The 19,790-nt window shown below is 38.5% G+C and overlaps 1 protein-coding gene across 3 annotated transcripts in view; it reads left to right on the forward strand.

Annotated features, from left to right (window-relative positions):
• Positions 1-621: 621 nt before the first annotated feature.
• The window catches only part of tep1 (telomerase-associated protein 1), a 35,090-nt gene continuing 15,921 nt past the window's right edge, over positions 622-19,790 (forward strand). For 2 of the 3 annotated variants that reach the window (XM_015004986.2, XM_088014578.1), the window contains exons 1-28: positions 622-776; positions 2,210-2,673; positions 3,476-3,661; positions 3,746-3,895; positions 4,590-4,754; positions 4,837-4,974; positions 5,623-5,694; positions 5,856-5,980; positions 6,432-6,589; positions 7,429-7,538; positions 7,618-7,696; positions 8,515-8,704; positions 9,402-9,705; positions 10,285-10,437; positions 11,602-11,670; positions 12,442-12,560; positions 12,645-12,719; positions 13,613-13,753; positions 13,827-14,118; positions 14,952-15,073; positions 15,142-15,255; positions 15,657-15,774; positions 16,691-16,879; positions 17,840-18,027; positions 18,095-18,239; positions 18,823-19,002; positions 19,082-19,174; positions 19,256-19,391. In XM_015004986.2, coding sequence (XP_014860472.2) covers positions 2,212-2,673; positions 3,476-3,661; positions 3,746-3,895; positions 4,590-4,754; positions 4,837-4,974; positions 5,623-5,694; positions 5,856-5,980; positions 6,432-6,589; positions 7,429-7,538; positions 7,618-7,696; positions 8,515-8,704; positions 9,402-9,705; positions 10,285-10,437; positions 11,602-11,670; positions 12,442-12,560; positions 12,645-12,719; positions 13,613-13,753; positions 13,827-14,118; positions 14,952-15,073; positions 15,142-15,255; positions 15,657-15,774; positions 16,691-16,879; positions 17,840-18,027; positions 18,095-18,239; positions 18,823-19,002; positions 19,082-19,174; positions 19,256-19,391 — 4,273 coding nt within the window. In that variant the 5' untranslated portion in view covers positions 622-776; positions 2,210-2,211. The remainder of the gene's footprint in view (positions 777-2,209; positions 2,674-3,475; positions 3,662-3,745; positions 3,896-4,589; positions 4,755-4,836; positions 4,975-5,622; positions 5,695-5,855; positions 5,981-6,431; positions 6,590-7,428; positions 7,539-7,617; positions 7,697-8,514; positions 8,705-9,401; positions 9,706-10,284; positions 10,438-11,601; positions 11,671-12,441; positions 12,561-12,644; positions 12,720-13,612; positions 13,754-13,826; positions 14,119-14,951; positions 15,074-15,141; positions 15,256-15,656; positions 15,775-16,690; positions 16,880-17,839; positions 18,028-18,094; positions 18,240-18,822; positions 19,003-19,081; positions 19,175-19,255; positions 19,392-19,790) is intronic. The other variant, XM_015004987.2, reaches the window with a different exon arrangement.

The following is a 19,790-nucleotide window of genomic DNA, read 5'->3' on the forward strand; positions in this document are numbered from 1 at the left end:
TGTTTTGTTTGTATTTTGTTTTGTTTTTTCGGATCTGGTTTCAAATTATGTGGAATTATACACGACCACTTCTGTGCAGATAACTTTATTAAATAAATAGCATTGGGTTCTGAAAGTAAATTCGTCCGATGGTAAAAGAGATACAGGGGGTATATCAAAAAGAGATAATTGAGGTAAAAATGTATTTCACCTGAATCTAAATCTAAGATGGTCGTATATAAAAACCTGTAACTATTAAATAAGCCATATTAAAGGACAAAAATATTTTGATACTGAATAATGCCTGGAAGATGTCTTTCCTTCACACATTTAATCAAAGTAAACTTTTTTTTAGTAACTAAGACAATATAGTTCATAGGGGAAAGGTATATCTTTTTCTGAATGGCTAAAACATAAATAAATCATGTAGTCTCTGCTACTCAATGAATGTACTGCTATAAAGATACATAAATCATAAAACCAACAACAATAATAATATATGGTATGTAATTCACCATAACATGCTGATTAATTGACTTTATTAATAACTTATAAATCTGAAAGAAGATACTCAGACTAACCCCGCCCACCCGGTACACCGGCACACAAAATGGTGCGCACCTTTGCAACGTATGACATCTTACGTTGCATAGCTAATCGCGTCACCTTCCCTAGTACTTCTGGCTTCCTAGAAATACTGAACTACAGCTGGACATCTATGGACAACATCTTTTATGTCCAGATATTTTAGACCAGAGTCTGTCCTCTTCAAGTGAAGCTTGAATCTTTGCTATTCGGTGAGTTTCCGCGTCTGTTGTCGCCTGACCGCCACACCTTTACTAACTCTGTTCATTGCTAGTCAGGACATTGTGGTTATTTCTTGTCTGAACTGAGGTAATTTTCACGGGATTCAAATGCAAAGTGGTTCTGATGTGAAGCACTGGACAAATCTAAAACTTTGTTGTGTGTTTGACAATCTTGTTTGAGTCCCGATTTAATTTCTATGCTTGCAGAAAGTCAACTTTTAAAGATATTGGTTATATAATCTAGACCCTAATTTATTTAGTACGCTTCATTTTATTTCGTTGTATTATTATAATTCTTTTTCAGGCTTAAATTAATCATTTTATTGCTCAACATGTCAACTGTTTGTTCAGTCAGCAGAAATAATGCAGCAGAACTATGGAGGAGGAGTGGCTCCAATCACCTTTGACCTCTTTAAACACATTGGATTTCTTGTTATCGAGCAACACAAAGTAATGGAAATTTGTGAGGAAGGAAACACTCGACTCATTAATCGGAAACAAAAAATAAAACCCTAAAACATAATGCATACCAAACAAGAAATATAAACATTCAAATTTAAGAAACTAAGGAAAAATGTGGAATAAAGTTGCAGTAAACAATGTTTTCAGAAACAATACTTTACATCATCTTATAATGTTATTCACTTATCAAAAACGTACCTGGAGTGTTGCTTTAATTTTCCATGCCTGTTTGAGAAATCCTTTAATCACCATGGCAACCATTCAGCTGGGCGAACCTAGCCACCCAGGCTAAGTTTCTTCCTCCTCACAAAGCAGCGAGTCTCCCACTCAGCTCCTTCAGACTAGCCAGCAGCAATTAGCAAAAACCTGGTGGAACTGCTGAGCTTGTTATAGGAGCTACTTCTCAGTGAAACGCTGGTAAAAACACGGCTAAAGGGTTAATAGAGAAGCCGTGGTCTGATTTCTTCCTGAAAGTGGAGAGTCGGAGCAGGAGTTTTTAAAGAGACAGCGGCCCAATTTCAAGGTATTGAATAACAAAGTAAAATTTATTTTAAACCATATTAGTTACTTGATTGTGTTATAAATTGGTGCTATTTGCCTGGAAAATACATAACACTGCCCCTTTAAGAAGGTTGTGGGTAGAATATCAAGTCTGCAGGAAGAAGAGTTTAATTGAAATTTAGTTATATTTGTTATGTTTGGATTGATATTGGATTTGGTGCTGATGTTCAGATTATCCCTCTCGTTTTTGAAAACATTTTTTTCTGGAAAGAAGTCAGAAAGGCCCTGATGGAGTGAAGTTCAGATGCTACAGTCACAGGAACGTTTATCAACCTGTTAACTGTGGCAAACAAGGCGTGAACATTGATTTCTGCTGGTATTTGATGTGAAGTCATTAGAAAATGCACCTATGTTTGTAGAAGTAAGAGCATGTGAATGCTTTACTCTGTGTCTGTCTGCAGAAATGAAGGCGCTGACCCTGCAGCAGGTGAATGCGGCTTCAGGAAGTCAGACCTCCAACTACTGCCCCCCTTGTTTGGAGAATAAAATTTTATCCCAGGTGTCAACGATGACATCCGGGTCGTCGCTGTTTCATCCTTCTTCCCTTCCGTCTCTTCAGTCAACCAGCCTGTCCTCCACCTCTTCTTCTTCTCTGCTCTCCTCCTCTTCCTCCACCAGTTCTCCTCTCCTCAGCACCCAGAACAAACTCCTCTCCTCCGGGTCTCAGAGTCGTACCTCTTCCTTCACCTCCACTGTCGCCTCCAACGCTCTGGTTTCCTCATCGCTGACCGGGGATTCTCTGCTGAACCGCTTCGCTGATCCTCCTTCATTCCTGAAGCAAGATGGAGAAAAGAAAAATTATGCAGAAGAAGAAAAAGAGGAAATATCAGAAGAAATGCAGTCGTCTTTTGAAGAAACAAGTGTGGTACAGAAAAACACTCTATATTTCTCACTTATGCTGACTGTACTATAAATCAGCCTAATGATTTGTGTTTTAGTTCCCTTACATTATTTATAATTTCAGAATTATAAAGGAGAAAAATATATATAATTTTAAAAAATTGTTTTCTTTTATTGTTCACATACATTTTCTTTAGTTGTAGGCAGAATTGCCTTTTGAACTGAATGACTTCACTGCAAAAAACACAAATCTTACCAACTGTTTGGTATATTTTTTAGTGCAAACATCTGAGTTCACTTGAAATAAGACAAAATTAATTTACAAGTAACTTTTCAGCAAGAAATAGAGGCTTGTTGTAAGTCAATAATTTCTTAATATTGATGGGAAAAGTACTAGTAGTAGATTATTTCTCTTATAACATAGTAAAAAGGTTTTGTTTTTAGTTTAAATAATCTAAAAACAGATTATTTAATCTATACTTTTAGATTAAATAATCTAAAACAGATTAGATTATTCAATCTAATACTTTTTCCTTTGTCTTTAAATATAATTTAATTAACTTAAAACCAGTTCTTGAAGACATTGTAATCTTTGCAAAAACCTCTGCCTTGTTGAAACTAATAAAAAAATCTCTTTATTCTAGCCTTTATCAACTTGAACCAATCTCAATAATCTTAACTGACTTCAATCAGGAAAAGTTTAGCCCGATTATAATCAGTGAGAAAAACTTGTTCTTAAATGTTTGTAAATATCTTGTTTAACCAAAAATCTGCACTGAAGCTGCTCTGAATGCTTTGATGTCTTTAATATGACTGTGTTTCATCAGCAGCTGGATGAAGACATCATGTTGTCTGAGGAGAAAAACGATGAAGAGGTCGCCATGGAGACGCCAGTCGTAGAAATGGACATGATCAACCAGAAACCTGATGACTCCGTCGCCGTCAGACAGGAAGAGTTTCCAGAACTGGACAGAGGAAATAAAAGCACTTTAGAAAAGCTGAAAGATAAAAAGGTCTTATTTTTAATCTACTGTAAGAACAAAAATGAAGTTGTCACCTTTGACCCCTGGGTGCTGATTCGTGTCTGTGTCGTTCAGTACCTCCTGCTGAACGCCGTCTGCTGCTCTCTGGTCAATAAGAGCAAACCGCCAGGCCAGGCGGGCTGGAACTCGGAGGACAGCGTTTGGACCAAAATCACTCGGCTGGCCAAAGACGTTTCTGACCGAGACCCGGAGTTCCTTCTTAAGGTCGGTCTGTGTACAGTTTGACTTTATAGCCTGTTAAAGGAGACATATTCTGGTTATTTGAAGAGGTTAGGACAGGTCTGTGGGTGATACGAAACATGTTTAATACATTTTTGCTCAAAATCGTTCTTGAATAATGGTATTTAGTCTGCTCAGTTTTGCCTATTTTGGGCTTTTTTAGGGCCTCTTGTCACTTTAAATCCAAATAAGCTGCCCAACATTTACACTCGCATGTGAAAATGGCTGCAAACAATCCTCAATGATACAACTGCACACCTTTGGAAAGCAGAAGTGGAACCTCTTGCACAACCAGTAAGAATGAAACCTGCTGACCAAATGTGCTAGAGGTCTTCCTGGGTTGCTAGGTAACGTGTTGGGGTTGCTAGGTAACGTGCTCAGTGCCCATTGAATGTGACTCAACACATTTTTGAAATGCTCATTTTCCATAACCTAAAACAATTGATTTATTGCTAAAAAAAAAAAAAAGCTGGGTGTTTTTTTTTCCGTTTAGTTTTTGGAAGTAGTTGAAACCCAAATGAAAGTATAAAAACATGCAAAGTTAACATTTTGCATAATAGGTCTCCTTTAACATCAAAGGTTAACTTGATTGCCTCAAAATAATGATTGTAATGCCATTGTAAGGATTATAGGATTTATGATGCATGTCATCATATCAATCTGTGTGTTTCCTGTCCAGGTTGCTGTTTACACCAGACAAGAATTAAACATCAGGATCACCACAAACTTTTTATTGGCTCTAGCTGCCAATCTGGCCCCCACCAAGCCGCACGTCCGCAGATATTTCTGCGCTGCCGTGCAGCTGCCCTCCGATTGGCTGGAAATAGTCAGAATCTATTCTACAGTAAGTCTGACTCAGCATTAGTTTCTCCATCCAGCCTCCACGTCTTCATTTCTACGTAAACAAACTGATTATTTTCTTCCAGTGCTTCACCCAGTGCCTTCCGACGTGTCTGAAGAAAGGGATGGTCGACAAGTTCAAGCAGTTCAGCGAGTACCAGCTGGCCAAGTACAACACGCGCAAACACCGCTGCAAGCACAGCCGGAAGAAACCGAAAGGAAAGGTGGGAAACTTACTGGGAGAGAACTGTATGTCATGATGGATGTAGTGTGTGCTGTTAGTTAAAATCTGTGCAAAATCCTATTCTACACTAAAGGTGACCAATTGTGCTTCCTTGAACAGGTTGGGATAGATTTATGGGCATTACAAAACATATTTATTGCATTTTTTTACACAATATTCCTAGATGATGAGATTTCAGTCTGGTCAGTCCTGCCTATTTTGAGCTGTTTTAGGGACTCTGTCACTTTAAATTCAAATAAGCTACTGCTGGCCACGAATTCGGCTGGGGTTGCTAGGTAAGGAGCTGGACTCTGCTGGGGTTGCTAGGTAACGAGCTGGACTCTGCTGGGGTTGCTAGGTAACGACACATTGCCTGTCCTGACTTAACAACCAGGAGGTTTTTGAAACGGCTCACTTTCCAAATACCAAAAACTTTAACTTATTGTTTGTTTGGGGTTTTTTTTTCAAACTTCTTGGACTGTTTTTAGAAGCAGTTCAGATCGAGATGGAGGTGTAAAATGTGCAAAAATGTTAATTTTTCATAATAGGCCTCCTTTAATGGAGTTGACTTGTGTCTGTAACTCATCTCTGGATTTTCCTCCTCTGGTTCATTTCTCTATTTTCAGTATTTTGTCCGATTGTTTTGCAGGAACCATCCAAATCAGAGCTCGAACGATGGGCCAAATTTCTCAAATCTGATCCAGAAATTCTGAAGAAGTTCGTAAGTTACTACTTTGTTTATTTTTCACTTTACCTGCAGGCTTTAATAATCTTCTGTTTTTCTGTCCAATCATAGGTGGAAAATAAAATAAAATCTCTGCAGTCTGATTATCATTAATTGCTGCAGTTCAAACACTAACAAGCTTTTTTATTTTTGCTCAGTTCCAGTTGAAGGGCAGCAGAGAGGTGGTGGACAAAAAACAGAGCGAGTTCAGCATAAAGAAGCTGATCAAGAAGCTTCACATTAAAGAACCTGCTGAATTTGTTATGGCCATCCTGGGAAAAAAGTAAGACGTACCCATCCTGATGGTGGAGACTGACATCCAGAGACAGTTGCATTGCTCAGTTGATTCAATTTTGGAGTAGATGTATGAGCCAGATAACTTCAAGTTTGCTCTGGAATCACAAGTAACTTTAGAGGGTCCTCTCAGGCTCCTAGTTTGCATGTTTAATGTTTAAATTACTAATTATAAATTTAAGCAATGTTACTAGTTTGGCTTGTCTAGAAGATAGAAAGGAGAAATCTTGTCTTTTAAAGAAAGAGGAAACTTTAGTTTGCAGAATTTCTTCTGACAATTGACCAAGTGTGAAGCACGGTGGTGTAGTTGTGGTGATGTGGGCTTCCATAAGGTCCAGCTGGCAGACGGGCATTTTGCCTTTTTTAAGGTGAAATGTTTAAAATAGTTTTTGAGATTAGCAGAAAACCGTCTTAAAGTCTCTGTGTCTGACTTCCTGCAGGTACCCCGGCGATGCGAAGGCGTTCAGCCGCAGTGGAATAAAAGGCGTGTGGGAGCCGGACAGAGCCGGGCAGCGCATGAAGCTCAAAGAGCCGCAGACGTGGGAACGGCTGATCAGTCTGGAGGGCAACAAGGCCGCCACCTGGCAGAAGCTCATAGGTCTGAAAGGAAAACTCAAACTCATCCATCGTTAACGTCAACTAGTTTATCATAACAGGAGAAAAAAAGAAGAACCACGTTGTTTGCTCCAGGGCTGGGAGATTAATTGTTTTATCGATTAATCAATTTTGTTTGGCTTTTGAGGATTAAAAATGTGGAAAATCCTGAATTTATTTGAGGGGGTTTCCATAGCTCATGGTGATGTCAGCATGCCCGGTGGCGGCCATCTTGTTTGACAGTTGTATTTTACAGCTTCTATTTATTTAGACTTTGACTCCAGGTCAGCCATACAGTAAAATATTATGCGACATGCTACCTTCTTTTTTTTTTTTCTTTTTTTTTTTTATAACAAAAATAAAGTTGTACAACAATAGCCAAAATAATACAAGAATAAGGGCGTGATATTATCAGAATAAAGTTGTAGTATTAGGAGAATAAAGTAGTGACTCCAACTTGGAAAATAAAGGAATATGAACACAAACTGAGCTGGTTAAGCTTTTTGTAGTTCTCATAAAAATACAGCTTTATTCAGGTAATATTATGACTTCATTCTTGTAATTAAAAATAAAAAAACCCTAATATTTCATCATCTGAACTCAGAGTCCAGATAAATAGAAGCTGCAAAACACCGTTGAAAACAAGATGGCCGGCATGATCGCGTTGACATCCCTGTAAACTATGGAAACTATAAGGAGTGCATTGGTGGGAGAAAGAAACTGATTTGTCAAAAGTTAAATCTTGAAAATCCAAAAGTACAATTTAATAAAATCTACTTTATTGCTCAGTCCTATAAGAAAAGCCTTAAACGTTTGTGGTAAATGTTTGTTTCTCCTGTTCAGACAGCGGATCTCTGCCGTTCATGGCCATGTTGAGGAACCTGAGGAACATGATCACTAAAGGAATCAGTGAGGCTCATCACAAAAAGATCCTCCGCAGGCTGACCAATCAGGTGCAACACGTTCTGATGAGCCACAGATCGGTTGAATTAAAAACGTGTCTCTGATGTTAATATTTGGATGTTTCCACAGAAAGCAGTCATTCAGAGCCGCCAGTTTCCTTTCAGATTCCTCGCTGCTTACAAAGTTATCTTGGAGCTTCGTGCTTTAGGTAAGACGCATCACAAATAACAAAGACTTAAAATTACTAAATGTAGAACATTTTGAGTTGTTAAAAACACTGCAGATTGATTAGGCCTGCAACAATTAATCAATTATTGAAATAATTGTCACCTGATTTAGTTATTCATTAATCATTAACTGGAGTATACAGAGTCTAAAAAAGGCCACTTGCTAAAAGAACAACACAAAAAAATATCTATATGTTCTGCATTTAAGATGAAAAAACTTCTTTGTCTGCAAATATGTTCTACCCAGAACTGCTCAAGTGGCATTTTTAGCTTCACCTGGTTCAAATACTGTAAAAAACAGTAAAAACATTTAAGCACCTTTTGCTTTCCATTTATTAATCCAAAAGATAATCAACAGACGGTGATCTTTTTTTTTTTTAAGCTGCAGATGCGTCCTTTACTACAGACGATGCACTAAAGAAATCCTATATTGTAGCATTTCAGGCACTAACAGTTTTATTTCCTAATTTAATTATTTGCTTGTTTGGATCTATTGTGAAAAAAAAAAGCCTTAAGTGATTAAATCAAAGATCTCCAGAATGTGCCAATTTTTTTTATCCAATTAATCATCAGGACCTTTAAATTAAATGCATCCATTTGTCACAAAGTTTTTATTTTAACTTCAGTTAGCATGCTCTCTCTTTAAACGACTGTAATAGTTTGTGGTTTGCACGTAAAGCCACCAGTTTGTGGCGTTTAGTTTTTTACATTTTCCTCATGAATTTGGTTTAGAATTATACAGATTATATGCAACACTAAAGGTTGAAAGGATTAAAAAAGAAACTCTTTCTCCATGTAGCCTCTGCCTCCCAGAAAGCGATCCCACCTGCCAAAGAAATCCTGTTGAGCATCCTAAAGAAAGTTCCCAAGAGGCCGCGCTCCCGCCATGACTGGCAGAAGTGTAAGAAGAGGACGATGAAGCTGACGCTCGGCGTGCCGTTCATCTATCGACTGTACAAGAACAAGAAGGCCCAGCTTCTAAAAGCCAAGTGAGATCAGATTAGAACTGTAAAAATGTGACATTAATGATGATAGTGATGAAGTGATTAATTGTAACTATTCTGATTAATTGATTAATTAGATTTGATGTGATTAACTGATTATTGCAAAACTCTTAACTAATTTAGTAATCGATTAATCGTTAATTGGAGTATACAGACTCGACTCAAGTCATCACTAAAAGTCATTTGATGAAAGTACAACACACTCAGAGCATTAAGTAAGCCAAAGCTGTTATCAAAAACAAACATTTTGCTTTCTACATTGTAATATAAAATCATTTGTAAACATTTTCTACCCAGAATTCCCAAGTTGCAAAGTTTTTGCTCCACTTGCTCCAAATTCTTTAAAAAATAAAAATCTAAATTTGATGTTTGAAGTATTTCTGCAGATGTGTCTTTTGCTACAAATAATACAGCGTACATGTATGCTGTTACTGCATTTTAGGCAATAAAATGTTTATTTCCTTCTTTAAAAAAGGAATGGAAATGTTTTAATGTATTTTTAATATTGCATATAGGACAAATCTGCAGAATATGCCAGTTTTTAATCAAATCAATTGTTAGAATAATCAGTTACTACAAAAATGATTAGAGTTCTAAATCTGCATTTCAAATATTACATTTGTGTCAAAAATGAAGGCTGATACAGTTGAAACGGTGTGATCTTTTGACTTGTGTTTTAAAGTCAGAGGCTTTACAGCGTCGACCTGTTGGACCGCTACCGCAAAGCTCTGGAGACGGCCGTCCAGATCTCCTGCAACTACAACGTGCCGCCGCTACCCGGCAACACCATCCTCTTCGTCACTGCCCATTCGTGGAACGACGAGTCCTGGAGCAGGAAGCAGGACTTCTGCATCCCGCCGGACCCAGAGGAACTGGACAAGGTGGAGGAAGGAGAAGAAGAAGAAGAAGAAAAAGAAGAAAAAGAAGATGATGGCAGGAGGAAGCGTAGGAGAGAAGAGGAAGAGCATGACCCTCTCACTCCGACTGTGAGTGACTTTTGGTTTTGTAGTAACCTGATTTGGGATGGAAATTTATATGAATTTATCAATATCGATTCCATAATCGGTTTCGCTTATTGATTCTTTTTTCGATTCTCATAGAGTTAGGAAACAAACTCTTTAATTAAAAATATGCACTACTGTGTATTCGATTAAAACTTGCTAAACAATAAGAATTGCTCTTTTAAATGAACATTTTAACATGAAATTCAGTATGGAGTTAACAATAACCAGGATGCGGAGAAGTTTCACGTTCATAGCAGGAAACTCTTCGCTCGAAGCTCCGCCCCCTTGAGTCACCGCCGTTGCTAAGCAACATATTAAACACTTAACATTCGTACAAATCGGTTTCAGGCTCTTTTTGGAGCGCTTCCGCCGCGATGCCATCTTGCATATTTTCTAAAGTAAAATACGGAATGTGTACGATACGTTGTCACGCAAATGCGTAACCAGAATCATTTTAAGGAAGCAGCTTAACGATTCCAAGTAACAGAATGACTAGGAATCGTTTCTGCGGTGGAGAAAAGCTCCCAGTAATGTTCTGTTCGTGTTCATGAACTCCTGCAGATGATAGAGGTGTCAGCTCTGCTCGCTCTGATGATCAAGAACAGATCGGAAAACTGCCAGCTCTTCAGGACCTGCAACAGCGGCTACAACGAAGTGGAGCTGCGATCCGACGTCCTGCTGGAAAACGCCCGACGTTTGGCCAAAGAAATGGAGGTCAGGATGTTTCGTGCTTCTGTGTATCATAAAATCTGAGGTGGAGCATTAAGAAAACTAACATGGAGAGAAGATTCCGGTTAGCGAATTGGAGAATCGTATTAATAGTGATTAATCGCTTATTGAAATGATCAACTACTCTGTATTAGATTAGTTTTCAGTTTCAGTATACAGACTGAGAAGGAACAACATAATTAGTGCAGTGATTAAGCCGAAACTACAAAATGTATACAATTTCCATTAAAGATATAAATATATATATATTTTTGTAAACACATTCTATGTTTCATGTAGCATAGTTGTAGCTTCATTTAGTTCAAATTCTGAACATAAATTCTCTTATTAATCAATTTTTTAAATCCAAATATTAATAGTTTAATCCAAAAAGTAATCAAAAGATGAGCCCTACATTGGCTTGATGATAAATCAAGCAGAAATTGTTGAGCTTTTTTAACTGCAGGTGCATGCTTTGCTAATGATCAGGTGTACATTGATCAATTTTATTGTTGCAATAAAATGTTTAAGAGGAATTTAATCATTTAATTGCATCTTTCAATTCATTTCTAATATTGTGTAAAAAGGCTGATGTGATTAAATGAAAACTTTGCCAATTTTTTTATTCAATTAATCAATTAATTGTCAGAATAATTGATAGAGTAATCAATTACTAAAACAATTATTAGTTACAGGTATATTTGCTTGCATAAAAGGCGAGAGTTTAAAACTTTTCCTGTAATGACATGGAATATAAAAACTGTCCTGTGATTAGAAATATGAAACAATTGTTGCAGAACAAATAACTGTAAATTATGATCAAGCATTCAGTAAAGAAATGCTTTTATTGCATTTTAGGCAATAAAAGCATTATTATTTATAAAAGGAGCTGAATTATTAGTTTTTTGTATTTCTAATGTGTTATAAAAGTTGCTTAAGTACATCAATAAAAAGTCTGCCAAATTTTTTAACCAGTTAATCGATTAATGGTCTGAATAATTGATTGCTAAAATAATTGCAGTTCAAGTCCTGCAGATAATTGAAAACTGAAGGTACTTTTATACCAGTAGTCATTAAGTCCATGAGTTTGGTTAAATCAAGCTATCGATTGCACAGAAGTCTTGCTGCGCGGTTAGAGGTAACGATGATGTATGGACTCTTCTTTTGCAGGAATCGACCAATCATCAAGGAGACATCGATACCAGCTTTCTCTACAAGCTGTTAACCAAGAAAAACAAGGTATGTGCTTTTCGAAGTTAAGAACAGAAGAAAATAACAGTATACAAAAACATAGTACAGATATTAAAGTTCTAAAAGGAAACATGTTTTGAATGGTTGTTTATGCAGATTGTTTGATGAGTTAGATTAAAGTTAAAATATTTTTGGTCCTCATTTAAAGGGGACATGTTATGCAAAATTCACATTTTACACATTTTTGTATTTCCATTTGGGTTTCTACTGCTTCTAGAAACAAACAACAACAAAAAAAACACCCGGCTCTTTTTGGCAGTAAGTTAATGTCGTTTGATGTCTGGAAAATGAGCCGTTTCAAAAACCACCAGAATGTAACGTCACAAATCAGCAGGCACTGCCCCGTTACCTAGCAACCTAGCTTAGGTTACACGTTACCTAGCAACCTAAGCACGTTTGGTCAGCTGGTTTTATCAATGTATTTGGCTGCTTTTAAAAGACAAGTGTTTTGTTGTTGACTTACTATCCAGAAACAACTTCTGCTTTTCAAAGGTGTATGGATGCACATCTCTCTGCAGCCATTTTCACATTTTCACAAGTGTAAACGTTGAGTTGGCGGGGGGGGCAGTAGCAGCTTATTTGGATTTAAAGTGACAAGGTGCCCTAAAACAGCTCACTCTGAAAATGGGCAGAACTGAGCAGACTGAAATGATGCAGCAATCTGGCATGATTTAGACAGCAGCTTAAGGTCTGTTCAGGCATGTTGTAGCCAGGATTTCATTCTAAATAAAGTCAGAGCTAAATACTCCTTTTTCTCAGGTGGATAACATCATCACAATCGCACACAGTTGGCTGGATAATGAACTTGTTTGGGCTATCAAGAACTACAAAACCAAGAACAAAAAAGCTCTCAGTGTCAATGTCTTCATATCTGATAGGTATTTTTTTCATGTACCATTCTGCACTGATTTCAGTTTCTGAAGCTTTGTGGGTTCTAACTCATCCTGTACTGTTGTGTGCAGCCATGTTGGACTCCCAGAGGAACCTCATGACAGGAACCATGTGGTGCTGAGGGGCTTCAGTGAGCAAATCCTGAGGTAAAAATGGAGAAAGGTTTAATCCAAAAGCAAATGAGGCAAATCTGAAATCCTTGTTTTCACCCAAGAATGTATTCCACAGTTTTTCATGGCAACAAAAAGTAAAATTTTATTCTCATCTCCGCTAATGAGCTAATAGATTATTGTTAGCTTAGCACTTTTGCTAACTTTAAAAACGTTAGCACAGGGGTGCCCAAAGTCGGTCCTCGAGGGCCGGCATCCTGCATGTTTTAGTTCTCTCCATGGTTTAACACATCTGGTTCAAATGATGGCCCATTAGAGGCCTAAGAAGAACATCGACATACTGAACAGGTTGTTACAGCCACCAGGGAGAGAAGTAAACCATGCAGGATGCAGGCCCTCGAGGACCGACTTTGGTCATCCCTGCGTTAGCACTTAGCTTCCCGTTAAATTATTTTGCCTGTTACATTGTTTAGCACTAATTTACTTGTCTGGCCTTTTTTTGTAAACTTTCAATTGAATAAGATTTGACAAATATGTGTTGAGGTTTTTATTTTGACTGTTCAGATTTCTTCAAGTAGATAGACGTTTATGTTCACGCTCTTATTTTGAAGTAGAGGAACTGTCTATGCAGCAGTTACGTTTCTTCTCCTAATCCTTTTTTTTATCTCAATATCTTTATTTCAGACAAGAAACACTGTATGTAGAGAACAAGATGTAAACATAAATACGACATCTGAGGGCATTATAGAATATGTAAATTATAATGTGTCAACATGTTTTATTTTGGCGCTTCAGCGTATCTAACATTTATGAATAGTTCTTTTGGGTTACACTATTAAACAGTTGAAGGTTGTCCAACTGTTTAATAGTTGGATAACTACTAAACAGAAAAGACAATGTTTTGGTAAACTTTGTCTTTAAATTACCAGATTCGTGGCACAGCGAGGATCTTCCAGGCTGCTGGATCACGTCGAGCATTTAGACAAACTGTACAACATCCCACCACCAGATGGAGCCAAAGGACCACAGACTTCAAACGTTGTTTCAGTGCCAGCCGCCCCAAAGCTGAGGTAAAGTTTCTCGACTCATTTAGTGGTTAAAGTTGATGTTGACTCGATAATTAACCGTTCCTGCTGCTCCTAGATGGAGAGGAGTCCGAGTGTTCATCTCCTCCACCTTCAGAGACATGCATGCCGAACGGGACGTCCTGGTGCGCAGCGTCTTCCCCGAGCTCCGCCGCCGTGCCGCCGCCCACTGCCTCCACCTGCAGGAGGTGGAGCTTCGCTGGGGCGTGACGGAGGAGGAGTCGGAGCGGGCCGCGGCGCTGTGTCTGTCGGAGGTGTGCCGCAGCCAGATGCTGGTGGCGATCCTTGGGGAGAGGTACGGCCAGGTTCCCCCCAGACCCGACCTTCCAGACCTGCCGCAGTACAGCTGGGTACAGCCTGTCATACCAACAGCTTTTATAGACATGTTGCATGTTATTGTTTACATCCGGAGGTTAAAAAAAAAACAGTTCTTTTACTTGCCATCCATAGTCGTGCTGCTGCAGTAGAAAAATCCAGTTAACTAAATGAAACCTGGAGATGTTGGTGTTAGTAATTTAGCGCAGTGCGCCACAGAAAATAAAAATAATGCAGAAACACCGTTGAAGATTAACACAGAACCATTTGTGTTCTTCTTTTTCCTCGCTCTTTGTGTTGGCTACACTAACACACAGACCTGTTGCCGTAGCAACTGACTGACAGCAGCTCTACTAACATATCAGGATTCATCACCAAAAATCACAGAAACATTTCCCGCACAAAGAGCAGAACATTCAGTTTTATTTTTCAGGCTTGACATTTATTTTGTGATTATTAAGTGATCGTCTGAACACAGCGGTGGATGATTAGTTAATTTAAACCTCTGCTCTACTAATGATCTGTCAGAGTTGCCATGTGTGTCAACTTTTCATTTTATAGTTATGTGGGTCACCTTTTCTTTTTAACTGAACCGAAACACAACAAATTCTGCAGTACATCTACATGTTAAGATTGTCACAGTCAAGCTAGCATAATGCTATTTCTTAATTAAAATGTTTTCCTGATCTTGTTATTTAGTTGTCATAGTGTTGGCAAGTAGTAGAAAAGCGCTACGTCCCTTCTTTTTATACATTCGGTGTAGTCATCCTCAGCTAGCAGCTCTTTCGTACATGACATCACATTGCAACGTGTCTATAGTTTGAATTTTCATCTAAAGCAGATAAATAACGATCTTCTTAAAATGCAGCTGGCTTCTGCTCCAGCCGGTCTCTCCATCACAGAGATGGAGATCCGTCAGTTCCAGGCTCTTTATCCCGGCGTCGCTCAGCAGAGGATGTTCTGCTACTTCAGAGATCCAAGCATCATCAAGTAAGCAGAAAACATCAGTAATTCAGTCGTGTTTGTTTCACTTTTAACTGCTCTTCGTTCCCGTCCAGATCAGTTCCAGTGGCTTGGAGATCCGATTTTGCTGCCGAATCAAAAGATGCTGAGGCGAAACTTTCTTCTCTGAAGAAAAGACTCCTGGATGACGGAGTTAAAGCCACTGAAAAGTGAGTCCAAACATGTAGGCAGAGCAGAAGTGAATTAAGTGAATGACATAAAACATATTTTAAAGAGAAGCAGGTGGGAAAAACGAATTGAACCAAAACTTTTGTTTTAAACTGTTATTTTTATAGAAACTACAGACGATGTTAAAGAGCTGAATCATTTGATGCTGGACGAATTCCTTGTGACCCATTTTTAGTATGAATAGGTTTTTAGGTAAACGTACTGAACATCCAAATAACACAAAGTTGTGTTAAGAATTTGAAGTATGTTTGTTAAGAAGACAGTTAATAATTCAAAACTTAAGAGACAAAAATCATCACACCCATCAAGATGATGAGTGTTTGTTGTTAACATGGTTAAAGAAATGCAACTTAATTTTAAACTCTGATGCTGTGTCTCATAGTTACTCATGTATGTGGGGCGGCGTTGTGGACGGGAAGCCATACGTGAAAAAGCTGGAGGACTTTGGGAAAGCTGTGCTGGAAGACCTGTGGTTGGCTGTTCAGAAGCTGTTTGTTGAGGTAAATAATTGATCAAATGTCCACTTTCCGGTTTCCGTCAATGTACCTTTGAGCAAGACATTCGTCTAACGATGTTGGTGCATGATTGTAAATGTGGCTCTAGTGTAAAACTGCACCAGTGGAAGTTCATCCTGTTTACTATCTGAAGGTGTCACTGATTTTAATGTGTGGTTGCACAGCTGCTTCTATGCTCTTCCAGAAAGCATCTATGCAGTACAGTATTTGACTTCTCCCAACACATAGCTCTAACTTCTAGACACGGTCTTCTCTACTTGTACACACTTTCCATATTTAGGCATGTCATGTTCATGCCTTGCATTTAGAGGTGGCCATTTATCATATCGTTTGTCATTTATTGTGAGAAATCTCTTTTCATGATGAGAATTTTGATTCTTATCATATTTCAGTAATGATGTTAAATAAAAAACTAAACTGACGGTGTTATTGGAAATTATATTTTTACCATTTTCTCTACTATTTGTTCCAAAATATAATGAAATGCAGTGACTTTATACAGTTTAGTGATATAAATCACACAAATTTAAGTAAGTACACTGCAAAAACACAAAATCCTACCAAGTATTCTGTCTAGTTTCTAGTGCAAATATCTTAGTACACTTAAAATAAGACAAAACTGACTTACAGGTAACTTTTCAGCTTGTTTTAAGTCAATAATTTCTTAATGTTGATGAAAAATTACTAGCTCCACTGGAAGATTATTTTACTTATGGGAAGACATTTTTCTCATTAAAGGTTTAAAATTCCGCCAGTGGAACTAGTACTTTTTTAAAATTATTTTTAAGCTCCTATATCTTGCTGGAAAGTTACTTTTAAGTTTGTGTTGCCGTATTTCAAGTGTATTGAGATCTTTGCACTACAAACTAGACAAAAATGCGACACTGTCTTTTTTCTGCAGGAGGATGTGGAGGCAGATTCTGCTTTGGAGGTTTCTGAACAGGAGGTCCACCAGGGGGCGCTGCAGAGGCAGTTCTTCGGCAGGACAAAGCTGCTGTCAAATGCTGTGCAGACAGTGGAGCGGGTCCAAAACAAGGGAGGAATGGTGGTGATAGAAGGAGGACCTGGAGAGGGGAAAACTGTCTTCATGGTAAATTTACATCCTCAGGTAGTTTGAAATCTAGATTAGGTTAAGAGAACTGGGGCAGAATTACAAACAGCTTATGAAGACATGGTGATGACGATAAAATATAAATATTTGTCCATATAAGGCTTTCAAAGGCTATTTGAGTAGCATTTTCTCTCCTTGGCAATTTCCTGTCTGATTAGATAAAGTCCACTAGTTAGAGGCACAAAATAAAGAAAACCTTAAAGGTTACCAATTATACTTCAACAGTTTATGAGCTATACAGAACATGTTTGTTACATTTTCTCCACGAAATCATTCTTAGATGACGAGAATTTAGTCTACTCAGTTCTGGATATTTTGAAATGAAAATGGCTGCAAACAGATGTGCAATTATACAACAGTACATCTTTGAAAAGCAGATGTAGAGCCTTCTGCACAACCAACAAGAATGTAGCAAGTTGTTTCTAAATCATAAGTCAACAACAAAACCAGCTGACCAAGCATGCTGGAACTCAGCTTGGATTGCTAGGTAACGGGCGGAATTCCACTGTGGTTGCTAGGTAACAGCGCAGTGACTGTACAATATGACACAACAATCAGGAGGTTATTGAAACGGCATACTTTCCACGCACAAAAAGCATCAACTTATTGTCAAGAACAACCTCTGTCTTTTATTTATTTATTAATTTATTTTTAAAAGCCGTTGAGACTCAAACGGAAGCACAAAAACGTGCAAAATGTGAATTTTGCATAATTCACATTTTTCAGTAAAATGATTCTGTATGTTTCTTGTTTGAAATAATTTATTCTACGATTCATCAACTTCTTAGACACTCAGCCTAAGTATAAACGTGAAGCCAAATAGTTCACGAGGAAAGATCTTTTTCAGTAAAATGATTTGTTTCAAGGGGAAATGTATCATAGTTGTTTGTCTTTATCACTGTTAAGCCAAATATCTCTGCATTTATTCCCTCCTGTCAGGCTGCTCTAGCAGATTCCCTCCGAACTGGACTGAAATCCAAAACGAACCTCCGCTGCGACGTCATCTCTTACTCCACAGCTGCCAGCCAGTCGGCGCGCTGCGTGGAAAACCTCCTTCGATGCCTCGCTGTGTGGCTCAGAAACGATAAACACTCAGAGGAGGAATCGCCTCTTCCTCACCTGTACAAGTAAGAAGCTCCTACACGGAGAGTTTATGCACCAGCTGTTTTAACCTTTTATTTTTGGATTCATTAGGGACTTGCTGTCGGAGTTTCACTCCACTCTGAGTGAAAGGAAGAAGAAGAAGAAACCTCTGGTGGTTCTGGTCGATGGAGTGGATCTGGTCCAGGATGGCAAAGGACAGTTTAGCTCTGACTGGATCCCACAGCTGCTTCCTCAAGTGGGTTCCAAGAGAATAGGGCAATAAATCAATAACAATATAAATCGCTACAGACATGTGATCAATGTCAATAGATGATACATCTGATAGAATATTCACTGAACTCTGATCCAGAACCGCACAGCATTCTGGGAGATTTAGGCAGAGGGTTAACTCATTGCTAGCTTAACAAAGTTGGTGGAATCCACTAACTCTCTCACTCTTTGGTTACCTAGCGACCCTCTCACTCTTTGGTTACCTAGCAACCCTCTCACTCTTTGGTTACCTAGCAACGACTTGTTCAGTAACTGGCGCAGCAGCAGTTTAAGGTTTCACCTCTGTGCCTCATAACTGCTTAAAAATAAAAAGCAACTATGTGGAGAGAAAACTGGATAAAACGGGAAAAATTATCCACCAGTTTGGTTGTATTTCAGATTTTTAAAACAAAACTGAATCAGTAATTATCGATACCGACTGATATGAAGCGCTTATAACATGATACGTTTTTCCGCCATATTGTCCAGCCCTACAAGAGAATTAAAACTGAGAGGAAAATTATTTAGTTTGACATTATATGTATAAATATTTTGTTGTTTCTCATCAGGGTGTCTGCTTAGTGCTGAGCGTCGCGTCCAGTTCACCTCTGCTCCAAACTTTAGCCAAGAAAAAAGGAGCCGAGCTGTTTCCCCTGGGGCAGCTCAGCATGCCGGATAAGAGGGAGATTGTTCAGAAGGAGCTGGATGTTTTCGGGAAGAAGCTCAGTGACTCTGCATTTAACAACCAGGTTCTGATTTTACATTCTCTGCCTCTTCCTGAATGTTACTGGAACTTGTTTTTACTGAGAAACTGTGCTGTGAATTCAGCTCCAGACGTTAATAACAAAGAAAGGAGCTGTGAGTCCGCTCTACCTGCACCTGGCCTGTGAAGACCTGAAGAACTTTGCCTCCTTTGAAAAGGTATAAGCTCATATTTAGGTTTATTTCTGAGCCTGAGGAGTTGATGGGAGTTAGAGCAGGCTGTGTTTTTGTGTGTTTCAGCTGAAGGAAACTCTGCAGGGTTTGCCTCAGTCTCTGAGTCTGCTGATCCAGTCCAGCCTGGAGAGACTCTGCAACCAGTACAGAGACGTACCTGGACTCCGTCTGAGCCTCGCAGCTCTCACTGTCAGCAAAAACGGTAAAGTTCTGCAACATTACAGTAAACAACATCGCAATAAATGAAAACGAGAGCAATCATTTTCATTTGTATGCTTGTTCTTGTAATTTGTTTAATCTTTAAAGAGATGCAGCCTTAAAGTTCACCAGAGGTCACAGTCGATCATTTTCCGATTCAGAACCATGACCTTTGACTTCAACGAATTGGCTTACAGTTTCACAGCCCGCAACAATATTATTGTCTGTAAAGAATCCTGCAGCTGAAAATTATGAGGCATCTACCTCATAATTTGCACAAAAACTGAAATATTTCTTGTTTTTGTCCCATGAACATAAAGTTCTATTCATAAATTATTTCACTGTAACAACATCTGACTGGGACCATTTCCAGACTTTCTCAGAAGTGTGAATCTTGACTTGG

This window comes from Poecilia mexicana, unplaced genomic scaffold (assembly GCF_051168715.1).
Source record: "Poecilia mexicana isolate PSO_F unplaced genomic scaffold, ASM5116871v1 scaffold_17, whole genome shotgun sequence".
Taxonomy (NCBI): Eukaryota; Metazoa; Chordata; class Actinopteri; order Cyprinodontiformes; family Poeciliidae; genus Poecilia; species Poecilia mexicana.